Raw genomic sequence first — 25,088 nt, forward strand, 5'->3', positions numbered from 1 at the left:
AGAAATGCGTCACATTATTATAATGGCATTGTATAACAACCCTCATAGTATATTTTAAATGTTTTTAAATGTATTTATTTCTTGCTTTTATTTTTCCCTCCAACTTGCTGAGGCCCCCCTGGCACGCCCTCGCGGCCCCCACTTTGAAAACCACTGGCCTAAGACACACTCTACTCACTGTCGCTTATGCTAGGTGGGGGAGACTCCTCGTCCGACTCGTCTGGGCTGCGCTCCCTCTGCCGGCCGCCACTGCCCCAACCACCGCCGCGCCGATGCTCCCCAGAGCCCCGTCGCTCGCGGTCATCGCCTTCCCACGCCTTGTCGCGCTCACGCTTGTTCCGCTTCCGTGAGGCTGCAACGACCAGAACACACAAGATTGCAAAGGTCAGAGGTCAACATTTAGCTCTGGCACTGGCAGAAGTGAGGACCTTTCTCATGTGGGAGATGATACTGCTGAAAGCAGCATTTGAAAAATGACAGATAGACACACAGACGGAAGCAAGAGTCAAACACCTCTTTTATATCAGAGCTTAGGCAGGCCTCAACTCTGGTTGATTTAATCTGATAGCGCTACAATGGGTTGGGTGACCTTGCTTCGCGACAGACCTCTCAAGGTATGTTGGAAAATGTCTGGTATGTCTGACCAGGGTTTCAGAGTGAATCGCAAGACCAAGGTTGGCAATAATCTTTTTCTATTGTATTGCTAATTGTTGCTTTTCTTCCAGGTTGTGATCCAGATCCTGTCTAAACATACACGATCTGGGAATAACACATACGGAGTGGATTGAACTGACAAAAGAAGGGTTGAGAAATATATTGCGGTCAAATAACCCTGGTCCAGTTACATGAGCTGCGTCTAGTTTGACAGTAGCAGAAGATGGAGAAAGGGATGACCGTGAGCAAGGGGGAGAGGTACAAACTGAACCACACAGAGGAAGATCCTCCAAACACATCCACAGACCAAGACGAAGAGCAGAGCTACTCACGCTCGAAGGAGTCGTCCTCGTCATCGTCTGAGCTGGGCTCGGCGTACTTGGGCTTCTCGTTGACCGTGCTGCGTCGGCGCTTGTTCATCTTGACGCGCTCGCAGAGGGGCATGGTGGACTCGATCTCGGCCATCAGGTGAGGCGGCAGCTCCCGCAGTACACTCTGGTCATACGACGCTGCTCATGGAGAGGAAACAGCGCTTATTCCTCAAAAGGTCCTCACACTTTAAACTGCACCGTATTCATAGAACTCACAGACTTTGACATAACACATTTGGCTACTGTGTCATGACATTTTTAAAAATCTAATAAACACTTCAACTAAGAATAAGTGGACTTGTCTATAAGTAAAGGAAAGAGTAAACCTGCGACCAAAGCAATTTCACGCCATCACAGAAAAGGCGTTCAAGTTATTTTCCAGGAGCATTTTCAAGCACTTTCAAGGATTGTGACAACCCTTGTGGCCAACTCCACCAGGGTAGAGTTTAAGTTTTTTTTCTTATTGTACAGCACTTTGGTCAACTGGTGTTGTGTTTAAAGTGCTTTATAAATAAACACGACTTGACACCTTTCAAAAGTCTGTGGCAAACAAATTCTGTGTCTTTCACCCAAACCAAAAATGATCTCTATTGTCTTTACAATTGCAAGGCGTTGAAGGGTAATCAAAATTAAAAGTACGACTTACAGATGCAATAAATCCTGCTAAGCAGACTTCACATGCAGAGTGACCACGGCTTGGCTGTGCTCTGAGACCCAGCAATTTCAATGGTTTGAAAGTTGTAAAGTGGTTTGCTGCTGCGCCGACCAAAGCGCAGCCACTCGGCGAGCCCCCACGCAAACTTTGAGCCACGGTGGGTACTACCATTTTGTGCAAACAATTTATGACTACTACTATTTTGTGCACAACAATTTTGTTTTGTGCAAACAAATTATGACTACTACTATTTTGTGCACAACCCAGCGACCTGAAGAGTACAGTGCACAATGCCTTGCATGTGAAGCCACCTTTAGCCCCATCATCTGTCAGTGGATTGGAAAGAAAAATGTGGGAACTGACAAAGGGGGAATTGTTTACCATTTAATCATGTCAATATCTGTATGCCACAGCAATGAGGTAGAGTTATCAAACAACTCATATCTTCCAAATTTGTCAGTTACTTTCTGTTGGATTCAATCATCAGTTCAACCTCCTATCAAGTCAACCTCCAAACCCCAAAACATTTCTCATTATCACAGTAACAGGAAAAAAACTGAAGGGAGAACTCAGCCAAATGAGAAAACGCACATCTGCACCAGTTCCTATCTGTTCTCAAAGAGCACACAGGTTTCATCAAAATACCACGGAAAGCTTTGCCCACAGACTGAAGCAGTATCATCAAGGAGTGGTGTTGATCTCTTCAAACTAAACTGCAGGAAACCCAACAGCCGACAAAGCAGGAAAAAAAACTAAACAAACCAGCTACTTTACCTTTTGAGGATTTCCCGAAGGACGACGGTCTGCTCTTGCTCTTGCGGATGATCTTCTGGACCTCGTCCAGGGAGAGCTTCTGGAGCACCACCACAGGCTTGGGCCCCTTGTTGAGGCCCTTGTCCAGGTTCGGGCCCTTTTCTGGGCCTATGCGCTCCAGCTTGACCCTGGGCTCACTCCAGCCCTCCGCCCGCTGCAGGTCAGCGATCACTTTGCCGTCCTTGTCTCGCTTCAGCTTGGGAATCACAAAGTTCTTCAGCGCCCCAGACTTTCCGCCGAGCAGGAAGGACGGGAAATCACTGCCGGGTTTGTTGTCCGGGCCGGGCTGCGGTTGCTGCTGTTTGTGACCGTCCGTGCGGCTTCTGCCCGAGTCGCCACCTCCACTCCGTCGCTCAGTGTCCTTCCCGCCAGGCCGGTCGGGCCGAGGGCGGTTGCCGTCCCGCTCCTGTTTCACACGGGGGCTGTCAGCCCGTTCCCGTTCCGCATTTCGCCCGGTCTGGCTTCAGCCAGTCCGCCCTTTCACCGCCTGGCGTGACCGTCTGTCTTTTTCCCGGTCCCGACGTTCGTGACGGTCTGAGGATTTCGGGGTTTCAGGCCGGCGGACGCGAGAGGAGTCGCCGTCGCGCTCTTTCTCCCGGTCCTTGTCTCGTTCTCTGTCCCGGTCCTTGTGTCGGTCCTCTCGATGCCCGTCGCGCGCCGAGTCAGATTTCCGCGGGGTGTCGGGGTGTTTCTTGCCATCGGGCTTGCCGTCGTGCCTGTGTTTTGACCCGTCGGGCCTCCGCTCCGAGCTGGCCTTGCCCGAGTCCCGGTCTCTCTCCCGCTCCCGGTCGTGTCGCCCGTCCTGCTTGTGCCTGGGCATCTCGGCGTGGCCGTCTGGACCCGGCTTCTGTGGCGTGTCAGCGCGCTGTTTGATAACCTCCGGCCGCCCGTCGGCCTTTTGCACCTCGCCGTCCGTCTTCGAGCGCATGCGCAAGACGCCCGCTGACTCTGGCCCCTCCTCGGGCCACCGCTGTGCCTCCAGAGCGGGGAGAGGAGTGGCCACTGGCTCCAGCTGACCCTCCCCCCGGCCGGCCTGCTGCAGGTCGATGCTGACCATGAGGGCGAGGCGGTTCGCCCCGTTGCTGGCAGCGCTGGCCTCCTGCGGGGCCAGTTTGTGGCCTGCGCTGCCGCCACCGCCCATCCCTGGGCCCCCGGTGGCCCCTGCGGTCCCTCCGGCGCCGGGCTCCTGGGGGTACGAGTCCTGCTTCCGTTTCTTCAGTGGCTTATCTGTGGGAGCAAAGGAACAGGGACATCAGGACCAGAACTTAAAGCCGTCTAAAAAACATGCCTGTGTTTAAAGTCAGATATGGACACCATAATAGTCAAGTTTATTTATATAATAAAAGTTATTAAAAAAGTTATTAAAAATTTTAAATTGAATTAAAATGTGATGGTTATGGTAGATACTTTTGTCGATATAGAGCATCACAGTCCCGCCCCTCCTCCGAGAGAGCTTAGGTGCAGTGGTTTATGGTATGAGTAGTTCATGATTCACCCCTTTGGACACTCACTAAAACATAATATATTTCATACCTGTGTTGCAGCATACAGGCTAATGTTAGCTGCATTATGTAATGACATCCAATGTCGGAAATGGTAAAGGTTAGCCTGTCAGCTACCTGAAAAGTTTGAGTGTTTAAACTAACATTTACAGTGGTCTATAGTGGTGCATTGGCCCTGACTAAGTTTGTGTGATGTATAAACCACAATCCTTGTTGATTCAAGTACCAATATTTGTCAAGAAATTTTTTAATCACATTAAGATTTTCGCCATAGGCAGTAAAAGACTTGCTGAGAAAGTTTCAAACCATGACCATAACGGCCTTTCCACCAATCAGAGGCATCACTGTGGGATTGTTCAGGATTGTGGGTAATGAAGTACTTATCCAAGACATCGCGAATAAAAGACATTTATCTCAAAACAAGGTTAGTGCCCCATGAACCTTTGGCGTCTATATTGAGAGAAAGTGGAATAGAACGTTATGTCCAATATTCCAATATATGGTTTAATGTTCTGCATTTTGTCCAATATTCCAATATGTGGTTTAATGTTCTGCATTTCTCATTAGTAGGTCACTTTGATACTAAAAGTATGATTCTATGTAATGACTGTATGATATCTGTACTGTCCATATGTATATCTCTGTGTGACTGTGTTTAGAGATAAGCAGGCATATTATGACTTTGCAGTGTTTCACTGTTCTGCATGGCTGCGTCAGTAGCTATCTGCTCCGGATTGCCAGGCTGCCACTAATCAGGGTCTGATTCAGTGTAGTCCATGTGAGATGGGATGACCAACGCCATCTCCCGTCAGCCTGGAAGGATACTTAAACTCTAACTATTTCCTTGTCTAGTTAGAGCAGCTGATGGATCTTTAGGTGAAGTCATGCTGTTTCTCCCTTGATGCGCATCATTGTAAATAAAACTCTGTTCCTGATTTTTCATCCTATTGGTCTGACTGGGTCTCTATTAAATCTATGGTATCAAAATTACCATCAATGTGAGCATATATACAGTTGCTTAGTACAGCCGTAGCTGGTTTTAAGTCTACCATGTGCAGTTACGTTTTTATGGCTTATACCCCAATTGTCAATGGAGAAATTGTATTGAATTCTTACTTCCGGCATCGACTGTGGGCGGGACTGTGATGCTCTATTTGTGTAAGTGTGTGCTTAGTTTGTGTCAGTTAGCACTTTGGGTAATGTGGTGGAGTAATTGTGGTTGCTGTTGTTGTCAGTGTGCCTACCTTTATCCTGAACCTCTTTGGAGCAGCGTTCGCGCTCAATGGCTGACTCCCGCTCGATCCTCTCGATCTCGCCAGCTGGCCCATCTCGGCTTCTTCCAAGGGCCCCCGCTGTCTGGGGTCATCCGCCCGCACGCCCGTGTTCTGGAGAACAGGCACCTGCTGGTACCCCGACTGCTCGCCGCCGCAGTGCCCCGGGCCCAGCCTCTGTGCCGGGTCGCCACTGCGGAAAGGCTGCAGGCTGTTGTAGGGCAGCTCGCCCTCAGCGTCCGATCCGGGCTCCATGCCCGGGAGGAGCTCCGCGTTGGCACCGCCAGGCGCGGCCGAGTCGCTCTCCGACGACTTGACCCGCGAGAGCTTGAGCGTGAGCTTGGTCGAGTCCTTGGAGGGTGGGCTGACGATGTCGTACATGGCGGGGGCAGTCTTACCGTCGGCCGCCTCGCCCAGCTGCTTGCGTTGCTTCTTCCGTTGCTCGGGCGAGTCCAGCAGCAGCTCGGCGGCCGCCGCCGCATCCCGGGGGGACGTGTAAGGGGGCGGGGACAGGATGAGTGGCGGCCGTGACCCAGCTGAAACAGATGTGAAAAATGCTCAATGGGCGCACTGGAGTTACACACAGTTCAATGGGCGCACTGGAGTTATACACAGTTCAATGGGCGGACTGGAGTTACACACAGTTCAATGGGCGCACTGGAGTTATACACAGTTCAATGGGCGGACTGGAGTTACACACAGTTCAATGGGCGGACTGGAGTTACACACAGTTCAATGGGCGGACTGGAGTTACACACAGTTCAATGGGCGGACTGGAGTTACACACAGTTCGACAGGCTCACTGGAGTTACACACATTTCAATGGGCGCATTGTTGTATGGGGATCACCCATCACACAGTAACCATGTAAGCCTTAATCACAATAAGTAAATTGTATGTATGTGTGTATGTGTGTGTGTGTGTGTGTGGGTGTGTGTGTGTGTGTACTGGATGGTATAGGACGTACCTTTTGGGGTGCCTTCACTCCCTGCAGGCGAGCAGACAGGCGATCGAAGGGGGAACGAGGCGTTTCTCAAGTCACTCTCCTGGAGAAAACATCAAACCGTTAAGAGACCACAGAGCCCTGCCTCGGGACACCACTATACAGACACTAGCTCAGACTGAGCTAGCTTTAAAGTACATGATCTTGTCCTTAAGTACTTAATTAAGTTAAGTTGATCTAAAGTGACAAGCAATGATACACATGACACACAAGTGTCAGTAGTGTCAGCACTAGTTTTTAAAGTACCTTCCTAGGGTTGCTAGGCAACAGACAGGACTGGGTACATTTACATTTATTCATTTAGCAGAGGCTTTCTTTTATCCAAAGTGACTGATGTCAATTGTCCCTGGTGCAACTCAGGGTTAAGGGCACAACGGTGGAAGCCGGATACTAAACCAACAACTTTTCAGGCTACTGCACGCTAGCCCAGCTCCTTTACAGCCACTACGCTACCACCGCTGAAATAGCATAGGTTAAGGTAGTGCAAAAATGTTGGTTATGTTGGACGGCAGCTATAGAGAGAGCAGAGTGTGAGTGCTAAGTGGCTTACCCCGCTGCCCATGGGCCTGTGCACCATGCCCATGTAGTCTTCGCTGTTGTGATTGGCGGAGTTGCTGGCCATCTGCCCCGAGACCTTATTGTCTGTGTGTATGTTCCTTATACCACCAGGCACCATGGGACTGGCCACCGACCCTATGGAGCAAAATGCATGCACAGTTAGCCTCCTCCATCCACAGGCACACACATACACACACAGACTCAGACTGGCCACAGACCTTATGGAGCAAAATGCATGCCCAGTTAGCCTCCTCCATCCACAGACACACACAGACTCAGACAGACAGACAGACAGACATTCACACAGAGAAACACATACACAGACACATACACAGACAGAAAGACAAAGAGACAGACAGACACAAACAGAAACACACAGTTTTTTTTTACTTGAGGACTAACATTGTCTTAATTCTTGTTGTCGAAACCTTGAATTTCCCCTTGGGGATCAATAAAGTATCTATCTATCTATCTATCTATCTATCTATCTATCTATCTATCTATCTAAAGTTAAAGTAGTGATGCTATGGTGGCTCTCAGAGGACTGACCTTGCTGGATCTGTTGTTGGTGTTGGGAGTAGCTGGGGGGGTGGGAGTACTGCTGCATGTACCCTGCAGGACTCGTGGGGGCGTAGGGGCTGGGCACCGGGCTGCCCTGCTGGGGCATGAACCTACTCCCCGTGCCCGTCTGTGGGGGAACGAAGCGACTGGAAGCGACACAGACAGAAGCATGAGGTTAGTAAACAAAGAATGAAAAACAACAGTAAACAATACAGTCACTAAGTACACCGTCAGTGCCGTCTCAAATGTAACAATTTCAACAACAGCAGGACCTCAATATGCAAACAAACAAACAAACAAAAATGCCACCTTACCTGGAAGGACTGTGTGAAATAGTGGTTTGCTGGTAGTTTGTTGATGCCGGGCTTCCGTGCATGGAATTTTGGGACATCTTATACTGTGAGACCATTTGCTGTTGCATGATACCTTTATAAAGAAAACATCAGAACCATAAATTACAGCTGAACACTAAAATAAATTGCTGTTGATCTCAGCTACAGACTCCAAAAAGAGTCACAACAGAAAGGATCTCTACTTCCTGTTAATTTTGAGGTATGTTACAATAGCATGGTCTGACCCCAGTTTACACTTCATATCCCACCTTCATATGAAGAGCATAAAAACAACTCAACTCTGCCTGTGACTAGTCATGAGGAAAACGGATCATGATCCATTGTGGCCCATTCCAATAAATATGTCTGCCAGAGAGCGCCACTCATCAAGACCTCCCTTCTATACAGTGGGAGTCCAATACTTGTGGAGAGGGGGGGAAACCATAGCAACCTGACTTTGAACACTCCCCATAACAGCCTCAGCATCCCACCTGTTGACTTGTTTACAGCAAATCAGCATGCACTTAGTGGCAACGTTCTCTCAACAGATATGCAAAAAATGAACAATGCACGGAGGGTATTTGGATTCCTTAAATAGGCACATAATCGGATACTTCCGGTTGTCCTGAAAACCAAAGTGCTGGGTGTCTTCCCACTACGTGCACTCCTGCCGTCTCACAGTATATATGGACTATGGGCACCTGTATGTATGTAAACAGAAGAGGACATACCTCTACCTCAGACTGTAGTATGCATTACTAATTCTGAAAGTGCTCTATAAACTTAATTCACCCATCCCCTCCTCTCCTCGCCCCCCCACCCCACATTTTGTGTGTCTGCTCATTGTTAATCTGGTAGCAGAGGTCTCAGTCTCCTCTGCATTGTAGCTTGATGGTTATCCCTAATTTTGAAAGTCGCTCTGGATAGAAAACTAAATGAACAAATGTAAATGCCCATACATAACATCTGATTTACTAGCTTCTAAGATACAGCGCTACAAATTCCAATGAAACGGCAAGCAGTGTCGGACAAAAAAACATTTTTACAAGACATGCGTATGTGGTTACCATGGCAATAGTGCCTCTCATCATCATCATCATCATCTTTTCCCACCGTTTTTCTCTGGACATGTCAGACTTCTTGCAGCCTTCCCTATATATAGCTACTGCCCAGACTACCTCCAGCTCTTATAAATGGGCAGCCTTTCAGAGGCTCAGCACAGGCACAGTTGCATGAGCAGTGCACAGGAAACATAAACGGCACTCTTGCTTTAAAGCCAATCTTCAACAAGCTGTTTAAAAGCGCCGCGAGCCCTGGGCTGGCTGCACTATACTACACCACACTCCACTCGGCTGTTGCAGTGTGGGAGTTCAGATCGGCGGGGGCTCTTGGGGAAGCCACGCAGATCAGTGTCACTTTGGGGGAGAAAAATCTATTAAAGTCAGCAGACCGTATCTGCACTCCGAGTTCCCAGACGGACCACAGATTCACTTCAGTGTTAAGTGGAAGATCACAGAGACACACTCTCTCCAGTTGATATTCTGATATTTTGGATTAACACAACCTTAAAAGACAGGTTGCATGGAGGAAAGCAATGTTTACTAAGACAAAAGCCAGCTAACCAGTGTAAACCAGGGGGACACAAGCTTGTAACAACCTCTGTGGCACACATGCAGAAAAACACCACACTTACAAACACAAAAACGCACACATAGAGCCATGCATCAGAGATTGAAGACGCGAGGAGGTTCTTGGACAAGAGCAGGAGGTTGGTCAGAGTACAGGTCACACATTGCAGTTTGATTCCGTGTTGAAGACAACGGAGAAGCAGCGGGAGCACGGTGCCTGGCCAATCCCAGGGTGCACTTCTCTCTCTCTCTCTCTCTCTCTCTCTCTCTCTCTCCTCCTCTGTCTGTGTCTCCCAGGGTGCACTTCTCTCTCTCTCTCTCTCCTCTCTGTCTGTCTGTCTGTCTGTCTCTCTGTGTCAGTCTCGGTCTCTCTCTCTGTCAGTCTCTTTCTCTCTCTCTCTCTATCTAGAAACGCTTGAGGGGTTTCATCAGGCTCAGTAACAATCACCCACAACAGAATCACTTTCAAGTTTAACTTATTCTATGAGCATTATACAAGTGGACAGCCCTGGAAAAGATTAAGAGACCACTGTACATTTTTCTGATGTCATCCTATGGTTGCTGAGTGACATTCAGATGAGCGGACATCGGTCATATTCAAATTTACAGTGGTCTCTTAATTTTGAATATATCCATCAACTCATTCCAATGTCACTCAGCAACCGTAGGATTACATCAGAAAAATGTGCAGTGGTCTCTTAATTTTATCCAGAGCTCTATATGGGTATAAGTTCCAGGGTGCAAGCAAAGTACCCAGTCTATAGCACACTGCAATCCCAAAAGACCTCCCTACATTCCCGAGGTTAATAACTGGACAGTCCAAACTGATGTTGAACCAGCTGCAGAACAGTTCTTCAGACATGACACAGCAAGCCAATAAACATTAGGGCCAACTTCCACACGGATCATAACTTTCCAGCTCAGTTACGTTACAGAACTGCTAAATGCCCTTACATGGCAGAAGGCCTTAACACAGGTATACAAATAAATAATCAAGATGAACAAGGAAAAGGCAGACCTACCACCATTCTTAAGCACAGAAAGAAAGGAGAGACACTACACTACAACATATTCAATACATTCTGCCACTATTTTAAAAGGCAGTTGGCTTAATGCTTCTCTCTTACTGCCTCTGACTAGGAATGCCAGAATGTTTTAGCGTTCTACCTCATATATATACCCCTCAGATATTGATTGTCTCTGCGCTTCTCTCAGACAAGCCCAGACAAGCTTCTAGGGCAGGCAGCGAGGAGGACGCTTCGTCATCCTGCCCCCAAATCCAACCAGCAAATAAAGCAGGGCACCACTATATAATCAAAGACATTACCTATTCTGCATTTAAACATGAAACACTTCAGCAAGTGCAAGTAGATGAAGCTCTCCAGACTGCTAAAAGTTATATTAATTCTGGGTTCTCAACAAATATGCACTTTGCCAGAACCTCTTCATATAAAGCATACCTACTCTAAAAACTGTTCTGCGTTCACACTTCATTGCAGAACAGAATTCCAACATTTCAACCTTCACTCATCTAAAATAATGAAGCCCCTGCCAGCAGTTCTCATCAGAGAGATCGGGCTGTTGGCCCATATATGCACCCCCCCCACAGGGGCCTCCATGAGGACCGTGGCCCCCCAGGACACATATGCACCGTGCTCTCCCAGCTGCTGCTCAAGAGTCAAGAGGCAATGTCTGCACATCCTCCTTACCGCCCTGAACCCCGAAGCGCATGGCCATACTTTTCTCCCTGAAGATGTTGGGGTTCCTGGACAACACCGTCTGCAGCAGCACAGGAACGTCTCCCTCCGGGTCATCACTGCCCAGGTTGTCTTTCAGCTCTCTGCACGCGCATACATGTGCATACATGCGCACACACACACACACACACACACACACACACACACACACACACACACACACACACGTAAACAAACACCACAATCAGTATTACAATCATACAGAAGTTGTTCAGTGACTTGGAAATACAATAAAGCTAAAAAGACACTTTACTCATTGCCTGATTTTGCACTGTGCCTGTTTGTGGGGTGGTGGAGGACACTTACATGTGCTCGGTGGAGACCTGCGTAAGGCTGTGGGCCAGCTGGGACACGAGCGTCTCGTCGCGGCAGGCCAACAGGCAGCCCACCTCTTCGGCAATCCTCCCATTGTACAGCAGGCTCTTGGTGGTGGTGGCAGGCAGCGGAGAGGGCAGAGGCAGCTGGTTCAACACTGCACCCCCAACACACACAAACACACACATGCGCACACACATTAAAACATGTTTATGATGAGGAAATGGCACACACACGAAACACGTCGGGTCATGTACCATCATGTCTGGTCATTTACAAAAATGTGATGGCTGTATTTTTGGGATGGGTAACCAAACTAATGTGAATTAGAATCCTCCCTAGTAATCCAGGGCCAGTTATTGCATGCAGCCTCCTTGTGCTACTGCACAAACTTTTAAAGTCAGCAGGAATAACGAACACAGCCACCTGACAAAGAGGACAGATACATCCAAAGCAGAACTCTGAAATAGATCTTCATAATATCCATAGGTATAGTTAGCAACTTCCTCAACCAGTAGGAATATCTACCAAGATTCTTAGAGCTCATCCTAGAACAGAGCACAACCAATAGAATGGCCACTGGTTCAAGTCTCACAGAGAGGACATATAGGCTACTAATTAAATGTATGCCTTCCCTTATGGCCTGTAGGTTGATTTGGAAGTGTCATCACCAGCCACAGAAGGGAACATGGCCACATTCCACACCTCTTCTGTGTGCTGTGATCTAGGCTGTACACAGGAGAACAGCAACTACTCTCACTCTGTCCCTCTGTTCACACCATGGGATTCAATTCCATTTCGGCTGTGAGTAGTGGGATAAAAATAAGCCTCGTCTCTCAAGACGCCTCTGGGAGGCAGAGGAGTGAACCCCCATAGAGGTGATGGCTTGTGACCACAGCGCTCCCTGAACAGAGGACAACAGGGTTGTGTGCGCAAGCAGAAGTGGCCCTGACATCTGGTGTTGGTCCAGTGGTACTGCCTGCCTTGCTGTGTCCAAGGTAACATTTTAGCCCCACTGCCCCCTTGTATATATTTACTGGCCCAGAAAAGTCACTTTTTCACAACACTGTTAATTTATTACACTGAAATGAGCTGCCTCCTTATTTTCGTCACCTCACATGCTTAGCTTCCACCAGATAGCATCAGAGGTAAGCTGAGCTGGCAGAAAAACCTGCAGGCCAGTGACTGGCCAACGGCAGGCTCCTTCACTTGCCCCGGGCCAGCAGGCCATTGCTTAAGTTGAACCTTAGTAGCCTTGCCTGCCTGCTTGATGCCTTGCCTACTTTGGGTTAGTCCCACAGATACTGTTCATAAAGTGATTCAATCTAACAAGAACGTGCCATAACAACAACAGTCACAAAAGTTAATGTTTAAGCATTGAATGCATTGCATTAGTAGGAAGTCTGATCGTAGGAAGTCAACAGCAGGGAGTAAGAGAGAGTAGGCTGTGTGTGTGTGTGTGAAAGATATTGGTGTAGAATGTGTCAAGCCATGAGTTCTTTTGAAGTTGGTGAGGGTGTGTGCATACAGTATGTGTGCGTGTGAAACAGAGAGAGAGAGACACATTCAAGTGAAACAAACAAGTAAAAGTTTCTGTGTGTGTGTTTGTTCATGTCTGTATAGAGTAGATAGAGAAAAAACAACACATGGGTGTGCACTTGTCTGTGTGTGTTTGTTAATTATATTTTATAGCTTTGTTCACACTCTGAGATCAGCATTCCCAGCAGGAGTGACGATGATGATGTAAGAGTGCCTGTGCCTATGTGTGCGTGCGTGCGTGCGTGCGTATGTGTGTGTGAACTGTGTCCGCGTCCGTGTGTTTGCATCTATTAGGGCTGAAAGATGAAATCGAAATTTAATCGAAATTGCAATTTGAACTAATGCAATTACTTAATTGTAAAGGCTGCAATTAACTGTGCAGCTAGAGGCTCTGACCCAGTAGTCAATGTCACATATGTTTTTTACTTTTTTATTCGTATGGTCCTTTTGTGACAGTCATGCCTCATCAATCAGAGGTGCATGCTACACATGCTTACTATTCAGACATAGACCATCTTAAAGCTATATTTGGAAGTAATTTGTATAGTTGAATTATCATCCTTGAATAAGTAGATAAAGTAATTAAAATGTTGATGTGTTTTTAATTGGCAATGTTTTATATGTATTCTATAGTGAATCTTGAACTGAAGCCTGCCTTATACCGCAAATTAGATTAGATTAGATTCAACTTTGTCATTTAGCAGGGTACAGGTACAGAGCCAATGAAATGCAGTTGGCATCCAACCAGAAGTGCAAAGAAGAATTAAATACCAAAGTGCAGGTTGAGTACTGTATTCTGTGCTGTTATGTAGGCGATAGAAATTAATTATGTACAACAGTAATAAATACAGGTTTTCCAGATGACATGTCTCCAGTGACAGATAAGGAGTATAAGGAGTATTGCACTCACAATATCTGTCCGAAAAAGATTAGATATTTTCTCCAAATCGCTCTGTCCTCCCGTGTGTGGGTGATAGAACAGAGTGTATAGGTGCACCATGTCCGTCTGTGTGTGAGTGAGAGAGAGAGATGGGGGGGGCGGGGACACAGAGACAATGTGTGTGCATGCGTGTGTTGTTACTCACAGTCTGTGAGGCTAGCGATCCCAGCGAGAGTGGTGATGGGCACATGAGGCATATCCCCATTCATGCTGAAGGGTGGGGGGGGTCGTGAGGATGCACAGATCGCTTAACGTCGCCTCCCTCTGGCCGCTCTTCACATCTCCCAACCGCTGCAGGGGGGAAAGAGAAGCGCTCTGTTAGTAACATAGCAACTGTCTGGAACCAAACCATTTACAGACTCATCGACTCACTTTCGCCATGTCAGCACACCAGGACCTCAACACTGCATGGTTCAAGTCTCTTGCTATTCTACTACACTAGAGTGAACTCATAGACTGGTGCCACGTGCTTATTAACTTGCTGCCTTGAGACCTGTTCTATCTCATCTAATGTACAGGAGGAAAACTGAAAACGCAATCGTTGACAAGCAAAGATAAACCTAAGCTCTGTGCATCTTTTGGCTATACAATTGCTTGCAATCAAACTGGTTGGCTATTGAGTGCCAATCTGTGTGACACTAGATTTAGGGTGACTTAAGCTTAAGCATGCAGGGTATTCAGATGATAAATAAGAGATATTTGTGCAAGAGAAAATGTCTTTTCTGACATCCCTAGTAGTTGGCCCAAAAAAACCAACATATGTAGAGCCACTCGTGTACAAAACATGAATAACACACAAATCACAACACCAAGAGCATCATGTCCGCAACACATGCAGTCGTGGAAATGGTTAAGTCACTCAAGTGTCCACCCAGCCAGATTCAAGTGTCCACTGATCCAGAGCTGACGAAGGAGGGACATTTGCCAAAAGCAGTCGGTCACTTTCACACGCCGTGGGCAGGAGGGCGGCAACAAACAAGCATTTCCAGCAATACTACACCGCTGCTGAACCATTAAGCCCTTTACAGCTTCAGACACTCTACTCTCAGCCTAGAGCACCTTGGTGGGCGATCTGTCAAGCTAGCTGCCAAAGAAGCAAAACCACAGCGCTGTGCTTGTGCACTACGTAGGCTAGGTTCAACTCTAGATTAATACCGGCTCAAAACGTCTAGACCCAAGGAAGCAGTGGAGCTAAAAAGCAGATTCATTCTATTTTTTTTGACAGATTGAGATTATATTCAGGATTACAGCGTCAGGTTAAGAGGTTATCAGAGTCTCAAAGGAACTACTCCGATAATCCTGCAAGATTCAAACTCTTGGCAATACTCACAGATAACTCCAACCACACAACAGCAACATAACACAGTGAAGACGACAAAAAGTAAAAGAGTGAAGAAAATGAATAAAAGTGAAGCAATGGGCAACAGCGAGAGCAGGCGCAGGAGGACATTCCGCCATTCATTGTGATTACAGATAAAAGCAGCAGTTCACTGTTAAATAATAACTGTGTCCTACACAAGTAAGCCCATCCTATTCAGTTCTTCACCAAAGGGCAAACAGGCTATAGAACGCAAGCACAAACAGAAGCCTGCGTCTAAGTGAAGAGTTGCAGTGGGGAGAAAAAGAGTTTCACACAAGGCAGTTGCAAAGTGAAAAGCTCCAATTATCCAAGATAAGGCTCGGTGCATTCACTCAGACATGTGGGAGATAAATACATGCAGGAAGTGTACTGAGAACAGGTGAACAATAAGGAAAACATCACTTGCTGTGATTCCCAAATGGGTTGGTTACTAAACTGGGCTGCCAGAACACAAGCTCTCAATAACATCAGCACGCCTGCAGAGGAGATAAGCAGCACTAACCATTTAAATTGAATATCCCAGGCACTGTGAACAGCTCAAGATATATAGTCATTACTCCACTCTCACTTTTGAAGGCAGCTTCCAAAAAGAGCATCATCTGACATCACACAACTTTCAGCCCGACATACAGCAGCAGTATTTCCCTAATGTGTTTTTGCAATTCAGCAATTATTACGGTAGTTTTAATTAGTTTGGTTACCTAAACAAAATCAAAACAGACCTGGAGCAAGAAGGGCTGTGCACAGGGATTTTGACCTTTGATAAAATCAAAACAGACGTCATGCAGAGAACCGTTTAATGCAATGTTTTCAGAAAATGGACATCTCAATTTGCCAACTCAGACAATCCTAGGCTAATTACCAATGATTAAATAAATAGCTTTACCAAAAAATTACTTTGTCCAAGATAGGCCAATGGTTACATTTTCCCCATGACCATGTGAAAAATATGCTTCCTCTTTTCAGTCTACATTTGAAAAAAGACAAGCCTCATTCATAAACAGTGTGCACACCATAAAGGTCCAGACAATAGACAAAATTAATATCACTTTATGCTACTGATAAGCCCACTGATGCAGCATGAATAAATGCATTACAGTGGGCTCATCCATGCTGTGGCACTGTAGATGACAAGCATCAGCTGAACAAACACATGCAAATGAGGGCTTAATATAGCAACCAGGGCATTCCAACAGGTAGGCTAGAGAGGCCAAGGTAGCCAAATAGCATCTCTGTTTGAGGAGAAAGTGATGTCACAGCACTACAGCAGGGGAGCAGAACCCCATGCTGGTGTCGTCAAGTATTTATCAAACTGGGGCAATCCTCTGATGACAACACGGGGGGTTTAAAGTAACACGATGCAGGAGTTCACCTTTTCGTCCGTTATCAACGTACTGTATGCATTTAGTGCTAAAGGGGCCGGGGGTTTCCGATTTGTCTACACTACACAATCCCATACCAGCCGGGTGCACACTGACACACATTGTGCACAAGGTCAGAAACTCCATTCTCCGAATTCTGAGTTTAGCATCAAAATGTATTCTAGAGTAAAAACAAAAATTTAAGGGAGAGAATAAAAGCAAGTTCATTGTAACACAAGAAACTGGTAGGGAGGGGAGTGTCATGTGTCTGTGCCACACACAAAAACATTCAAATATAGGGTTAAAATAATCCCATTTCACTCAGCCACTAGCCATTTCCCATACAGATGCATGCAAGATATTGGCAGCACCAGAGGAGCCTCCAGACTGCTGTACAGCGATGAGGACCATTAGAGCTGATTGCTTGCGTAGACTATGCACCGGCCCCTAAGCAGCCGCAGCCAGTCACACAGAGGGAGCTCCACATTCCATTTCACATTATTCATGTGGCAGCTGAGCGGAGACCACCAGGCATCAAGACACCACCTACTGGCGGTGAAACTTCCGTGAGCACAGCCATCAGTCCACATCAGTTCCCTGCCGCTCACATAAGCCCAATTCACTTGAGAGGCACAAGAGGACTAAGTGTTGGCTGAATATCTCTTTACTGCGGCTTCACAGTAATTAAACTAGCTTTGATATCAGAGGTTAATATCAGTAGGAAGCTATAGTTTCAGACTTAGGGAGTGGGTTTGGATGTACTGCAGCTTCACAGTAATTAAACTAGCTTTGATATCAGAGGTTAATATCAGTAGGAAGCTATAGTTTCAGCCTTAGGGAGTGGGTTTGGATGTGCTGTGGACTGACCAGAAGTCACTAATTCACAAAATACATCCTAGATTAATAAATTAATCAAAACTCAAAAGGCAATTGTCTAAAGGTCCTTCTAATTACTGTAGGCCTAGGTCTTGTTACTGCTGCATCTGAATATTTGATGAAAACATTCATGTACTTTCTGTATGATGAACTTTGGAGGACCAAAAAAGATAAGGTGTATTAAAGGACAAACTTGGACTAGGCCTATATAAGACTGGTCAAAATGCGCTTTTAAAATCTTCTAAATGGGAAAATACAAGCCTTACTAAATCATTTAAGGATGCATATATATTTACTGATATCAGCTATCGGCAAATTTATATGATATTTACAGATTTACCGATGACAGTGGCTGATATTTATCTGATATGTTGCATCAATTCTGCGCTGTTGTTTTATGTGCAGACCAGAACATAGAGAGATGGTGTTGTGAAGGCATGAAATCTTTGAAAGTGGTTTAGTTGTTTGTTATGTATATTTTTGTTTCCACTCTGCTTCATTTTTTTTATTATACCGTTTAATAAACAAACAAATCAGCACTGGTTATCGGCCGAATTGTACTTAAAACATTGTCATTGATATCTGCCCAGCATTTCACACTCGGTGCAGACCTATATACGTTACATGTCCCATTGTTCTTATTTACCTTTTTGCCAACCAAGGTCTAAGTGTTTGCTACTCTTTGATGATTTAATGACTGTTTAATTTGTCACAAATGCTTATTGTCAATGAGGGCAACAGCAACAACATCTGACCAGCTTCACCATAAGAGAACTGTAAAGAACAGTAAGTGGATTCTGAAACACACTCTCTCTAGGTGGACAACCTACACATATCTTCTTGGGTGTTAATTACAGAACACGTGGATTGGCTTTTCGAAAAACTTCTCACTTCTGTTCTGCCGCACTCAATTTTTTCCTCTGCTCCCAGCAGTCAGCATCATGCGTTCCCTAGACCACATTCCCAGAACACATCACAAAAAAAGGAAACAATCTTGACTTTTAGTCCAGCAAACACCATCACTTTGAGACACATTCCAGCTGAGAAAGATTTCAATGCAATGAGAGTAAAGCAATGAGTTTGCAAAAAAACAAGACCATCCACGCGCACACCAACTAACACAAATCTTCCAGTAAAAAGGCCAAGCCAGTACATTCTCCTTTTAGACACATAGCCTACAAGTCTGTCGCTCGGCTCTCTGAGAAGGCTGCTGCACGGTGCATACTCCCTATGCTCCATTATCACTGATGAGATAGTACTACTCCATTCAGACACTAGCGTCTCAAGTCCTGTTAGCAGTGCACTGGTTCCTCCTTGCTTAGATGAGCTCTTTGCACAAAATGCTGTAGGCGAAAAGCTGCCACAACTACATTTTTTGGTGTCTGTCTGCTGAACTCCATTCACACGCCCAAGTGCCTTTCCCCACAAGAGCACTCCAGCACTAAGATCTCAGTTATAAAGGAAGCACTTGGAGAGTCTTCAAAAGTTTACTTCAACTCAGCAGGCACATCACAGTGCTTGTTGAAGCACTCAACCACTTCCTTCATGTGCTTGCTGTCCAGGAGGCACATCTAACAAACGCAGCATCCCTAACCCACTTACTTTGCACTTCCTTCGACTACTTGTTCCTTTGACTACTCCTCTAGCTGGACATCTGCACTCTCATCTCCTGGTTGTTCTGCACTCTCATCCCCCTGTGGTGTTAGTATAGTATAAGTATAAGTATATATACTCTTTTGATCCCTTGAGGGAAATTTGGTCTCTGCATTTATCCCAATCTGTGCATTAGTGAAACACACTCTGCACACAGTGAACACACAGTGAGGTGAAGCACACACTAATCCCGGCGCAGTAAGATGCCTGCAACAACAGCGGCGCTCGGGGAGCAGTGAGGGGTTAGGGGCCTTGCTCAAGGGCACTTCAGCCGTGCCTACTGATCGGGGTTCGAACCAGCAACCCTCCGGTTAAAAGTCCGAAGCGCTAACCAGTAGGCCACGGCTGACCCAGTTACCTGTTACCAGAGTAGTATTTACTGTTATACCAAGTAAGGCCTCCCTCTGCGCAACATAGCTTGAATGCTACTCCTAACTTGAAAGTCGCTTTGGATAAATGAATAAATGTAAATGTTGTCAAGCCTTGGGTTTCACTACCCCTCACTGAGAGCTGCAGATTCTCTTGAATTTTGTTTTGATAGAGGTGTCATATTTCCCACGTCCAGAATTAGTGATGAGGTGATAAGATCAGTCTTTTCAACCAAATGTCATGGGCTCTAATGACTTTACAGTTGGTTTACATTTTGACTGAGAGCCATCCAAATAAGATCATGCGCCAACAAAGCGGAAAGTCTTACTGAGCCAGGCTAAAAATGTAGGCCTACTACCAGCCAAAACTGTAGCCATTATTAGCAGCAGCAACATTTGGGTCAGCAAGCAAGGCAACAATAATCAAGCTGGTGCTTGTCTGACCAAACCACCATAGCAGACACAAATCATGAAAGAGATATGTCTACCCTACACATGACAGACGTCCATAGATGTTGAATTCCTGATATCATAAAATCACCACCAAATCTTCCTTTTAAAGGAACACCTTTAAAGCATCACTTGCACTTAAAATAACAGCATCAAACGTATTGTGATGCTACACTGGTTTACAAAAAATGAGAATGCAGTCTCTGTACAGAGCGCCTGATTTTGCTCTATGTAACGTTGTTGTCGGGGTAGGAGCATGACCATTTACGTCAGTTTTAGATGGGGATTCGTACATTGTGTGACGTTGATCATGAATACTCCCTATGTAATTGAGCCTTTCGGCTATTGGTCACTACATTTACCGATGGCAGTGGCTGATGTCCATCAATTATGCTGCATCAATTCTGCATTAGGTAAATGTTGTGTTATGAAGGCCTGGAAGTTATTTGTTTTTTTTTAATAAACATTTTTGTTTCCGCTCTACTAAAGGTTATAATTAACAACAAAAAAGAGATAAATAACAACAATTATCTGTATTGGCATTGATCATCATGCAAATTATTTTATACATCTTATAATAAAAAAATATTTTATACATCTTATCAATATCTGCCCAGATTTTCACAATCGGTGCATGCCTATCTTTAAGTCCAGACTCAGTCAGTAATGTTGCCTCTCAAGGACGACAACGGCTTGCCAGTGATCAGCAATCTATCCACTACCAAGACAACAACACTGATGTCATCAGACACATTCTAGGACAACTTGCAGTTTCTTCCCTCGTCATTCAATTCAACAATGTAGCCTGAATGAACAGACTCTGCTGTGGAAGGGAGGAGTGTGAAGAGATCCAGAAACAGAAAGCAAGAGAAAGAATGGACAGATGGGGAGCACGGAGCGGCTGCTCTCTGCTGGCCTGAGGTGAAAAGTCGGGTGGGTTCTCATGACCACCTCCTTCGTCAGAAACACACAAACAAGACCTGCTCCGGATACTCCAGACTGGAAGGATAAACTGTCCCTGGGTAGACTGGCAAAACTCCCCCCTCCCTAAGTGCAGTGATATTAACATCACTCACCGTAGCATCCCCTGTCTACTACAGTAATGGCTGCATTTCCATTTGGCCAAAGGAAACCAAAACAAGAAAAAGAAATAAACTACATGATATTAAGCATTAATACTAACAAAAAGCAATAATTCAGGAGCTTTAAGGTAATTTTGTTACTAGTTTAAATTTTCAAAGGACTTTGCTAGACCACTGTGGGGGGTGGGGGAGTTGGGCATGCCAGTGTCCACCCGCCTTCCTTTCATTTCATGACAAGGACATTTCACAAGTGATTATCAGAAAATACGCTACAGTACAGAGGCTGCATGAATCATCAACAGCACACAAAACCGGCTTGCTCTGACCTCCAAACAGCACAATCTAGTGCCGAGTACCGGTCTTACAGATGCCTGTTCTACAGGCGGGGATTCTGGCAACTTCACACACCGCAAACAATGAGAAGACGGGGGAGGGGGAGAGGAAGGCCGAAACAAGGGTCATGAGAGAGGCAGAAAACCTGTCTACAGAAAAAGAATCCATTCACGCTATTCCATTTATTAATGGCAACAGTTTTCACACCATGGCTTGGTTGAATTTCCTGCTGTGATGTGTGCTTCACACCTATGGATTTGCTACTGTTTTTTCAAGCTTTATTACACCTGTACTACCTTTGCCAAATTCGTTGTGAAGTTTAAATGAAGAATTGCTTTACTACAGAGTAACAAATTAGCGACCTGATAGAGCATAGAGAGTTTGTGACAGACATACAGATAGATTTCAACAGACTTCCACTAAATTTGGTGTCAGGAGTACCAAACAGATTTTACAAAGCTAAGGCTTAACAGAAGCCTGGTTTATGCCAGCTTGGCTACAAGAGATATGGAACTAATGGCTGGGCTTTGGCCATAGCAACAAACACCCTCAATTTCTACAGCACCAAAACGTCTTGGTATCCAAGCATTCTGGTCAAATTAATGTACACATTAAGGCACTGTTTGACAAGAAAATGAAATGTAACTACAGAAAAGTTGTTGACCTCTTCCCCACAAAGTGGTCAAATAATACAGCAGACAGACGAATAGCCAACTATCATGAATTCGTTATATGCAAGGAAATCTTCTCTTGAATAGTTTGAAACTGATTGATACAAAACTGTTTAAACATACATAATTTCTGAAGTCCATTCACATTATGGATGGGATCCTTTCTGTCACCAAGCTGGTCAGTCATCATACAAATTATTTATTTCCTCACATGCTGAGTGTCACGTCATCACTGCCAAATAGTGACTTTTCTTTCAATAGTTTTCAGTTTCTGTTTTTTCCTTACTTTGAAGGATATTTAACCATATAAATTGTATACAGTTGACAACAAGGCAGTTTTTCTCAACAATTAGTGTGTTTTGACTAAAACACACTCAACCAGCAAAGCTCTTTAGAAGACAGAGCATGCTTAGAAATCGAATTCGCACACTTCTAGTCCAATACACTTTTGGTTACGTTGAACCTCTGGAGTCTACATGTCTAGTCAGTGTATGCTTTCAAAAAACACTGATGTTTGAACACACACATTGATTCAGGAGCACAGAAAGAAAGGGTGTGATTTAACTGGCTGTTGAGCTAAAATATCAATATTTTGCCAATCACTTTAAATCGGTTTGATGGTCATCAAAATGCTTGTATCAGTAGCATTTTCCCCATGACATTTCCAAGGCAGCACAACATAACATGTAGTTACAATGTGACACCAATATACAGTAAGGTGTAGGGCTGTGCGATATGTAGGGCTGGGCGATAAAACGATAGCGATATGTATCGCAATAGACATGTAATCGATATCAATGAAAAATACGTTCGGTAGAACATTCGATAATTAAAAGCAACACACACCTCCCGCCTTACGTTGTCCATAAATAAATAGGCTAAATATATCTTGCATTGTAGCTAGTATGTGCAAGTCTATCGGAGTAGGCGATATTCAGGCCAAACATTCGCAATCGTGCAAGACAACTGGCTAAATTGCTATTAAATCCGGTTAGCATCATTAGCAAGCTGCACGAAGTTTTTCAAAACTGTTGCATTCAAATTGATTGCTAAGTTCTAATCATCTCAATCCCGATGCAAATGGAAAAGTATTTTCCAAGACTCAAACGGGCCTGTCCCAAGGAGAAAAAGTATTCATTTGAAACTTAAACACACATGGGTAAACTGAACAGTCTAACCAGTACCTAGACTATGATAAACTAGCAAATTAAGCTACTTTGTTTTAATATTTCCAGGCATCAACCAGTGCTGCTTTTCATTCAGACCTATGTGCACATTTATTTATTTGAGTGTTTTTCATGATTGTGTTGCTATTTCTTTTCCCTGTTTGCTTTGATTGATAACTGAGGTGTACGACGGAGTATTAGGGCCACACATGAAGGAAAACATATTTTTGCCATGACTAGATTAAACTCGACATGTCAACTTTAAAGTCACCATGTCAACATTAAACTCGACATTTCGAGAATAAAGTTGAAATGTAATATCAACTTTAATGTCGCCACGTCGACATTAAACTCAACATTTTGAGAATAAAGTTGAAATATCATGTCGACTTTAATCTCGATGTGTCGACATTAAACTCAACATGTTGAGAATAAAATTAGTTTGGAGAGAGAACGACCGCTCGGGGCGATTGAAAGGGAAGACGAATGAAACAATGCAACAAGTGCAACAATGATTCAGAGTGTTCGAGTGTAACAATGATTAGACATAGGCCTATATCATGTGGACAAAACATAGAACGTATTAACCTACGTTGCTCAGCCAAATACTTTGCTGTTAGGTCCTTATCACAGAGTTACAGGCGATAAATGACTTTCACGTTGCTTGTTTGTAATGGATGCAAAACAGCCTATTGCTGAATGTCTATGGAGGGACGAATGAAGCTGTCCTCCCGACCACCCCATGTAGGCTAGTAGCCTACATGCACACAATATGCACACAAAGTGCATAAATAAAGTGCATGAACACATATTCTCTCACAGGATCAAAATAGTATATATGCTTAGGCTATGTGTTTCTAGCCTCCCATAATGCATTGCAGGTGAGACATGGAAAAGCAGTTTTAGAAAAAATGAGTTTTGCCATGTTATCCTGGAGAGTGACTGCCTGTGGGTCATGAAGGGCAGTTATTTGGATGTGCAGTGGCCTTAACCACGTAAAACAGAGTGAAATAACATTTTGTATAGAAACATTATATCATTGGATACATATATTTTTCTAGCTATTTAGCCTAAACGGCATAGTGCATGGTATTTCCATAACCGCACAGACAGCACTTCACGATGACGCAATGAGTAGTTAACAGACAAGACTAAATCTATCTGAATATCTGCAATCTATCTGAAATAACACCTATTTGAAGCCCATTTTTCTTTTATGTAACATATTGTGTATTAGTGTAGGCTACATAGCTTAAACTGTGTAGGCTATGTTTAAACAGTAGGGCCTATTACGAGTTTAATGTCAGCATGTCGACTTTAAAGTCGACACGTCGAGATTAAAGTCGACATTACATTTCAACTTTATTCTCGAAATGTCAGCATGTCGAGTTTAATGTCGACACGTCGACTTTAAAGTCAACATGTCGAGTTTAATCTCGCCATGGCAAAAATATTTTTTTTCTTTATGTGTGGCCCTAACACTCCGTCGTAGAGGTGATTAAAATCAGAGGAAGGTTAAGTTTAAAATAAAAGTGTTTAAATTTAACTTTTTTTTCTTCTGGTCCTTATCTGAAATAGATTTTTTTAAAAATCAATAATTATTGATATCGACTGATATGAAATACTTATATTGTGATACAGTTTTCAACCATATCGCCCAGCCCTAGTCCCATGGCTACATTGTCCTGCGCTTTATGCACAGTGTATTACACAAATAATAAACAAAAAAAGTGTGTTAACAGCAGCGGTGTGTTAACCACAGTGCCAGACAGTTTACTGACTTCAATGGGTAGTTCCTCAGCAAGTTTAAAGGATAGCCTGGCAGATTACCAGCATCTACAATCACAGCTAATTTAGCCACAAATTTGC

General features: G+C 44.7%; 1 protein-coding gene across 1 annotated transcript in view; it reads right to left on the reverse strand.

Annotated features, from left to right (window-relative positions):
- Window positions 1-25,088, reverse strand: part of LOC125288957 (nipped-B-like protein) — a 52,490-nt gene that overhangs the window by 20,164 nt on the left and 7,238 nt on the right. The window contains 13 exon segments of the mRNA XM_048235672.1: window positions 179-352; window positions 987-1,163; window positions 2,455-2,939; window positions 2,970-3,720; window positions 5,240-5,311; window positions 5,314-5,802; window positions 6,234-6,312; window positions 6,820-6,962; window positions 7,377-7,534; window positions 7,703-7,814; window positions 11,088-11,188; window positions 11,412-11,577; window positions 14,045-14,190. Of these exon segments, the coding sequence (XP_048091629.1) occupies window positions 179-352; window positions 987-1,163; window positions 2,455-2,939; window positions 2,970-3,720; window positions 5,240-5,311; window positions 5,314-5,802; window positions 6,234-6,312; window positions 6,820-6,962; window positions 7,377-7,534; window positions 7,703-7,814; window positions 11,088-11,188; window positions 11,412-11,577; window positions 14,045-14,108 (2,971 nt within the window). The 5' untranslated portion in view covers window positions 14,109-14,190.

This window comes from Alosa alosa, chromosome 23, assembly GCF_017589495.1.
Source record: "Alosa alosa isolate M-15738 ecotype Scorff River chromosome 23, AALO_Geno_1.1, whole genome shotgun sequence".
In the NCBI taxonomy this organism is placed as follows: Eukaryota; Metazoa; Chordata; class Actinopteri; order Clupeiformes; family Clupeidae; genus Alosa; species Alosa alosa.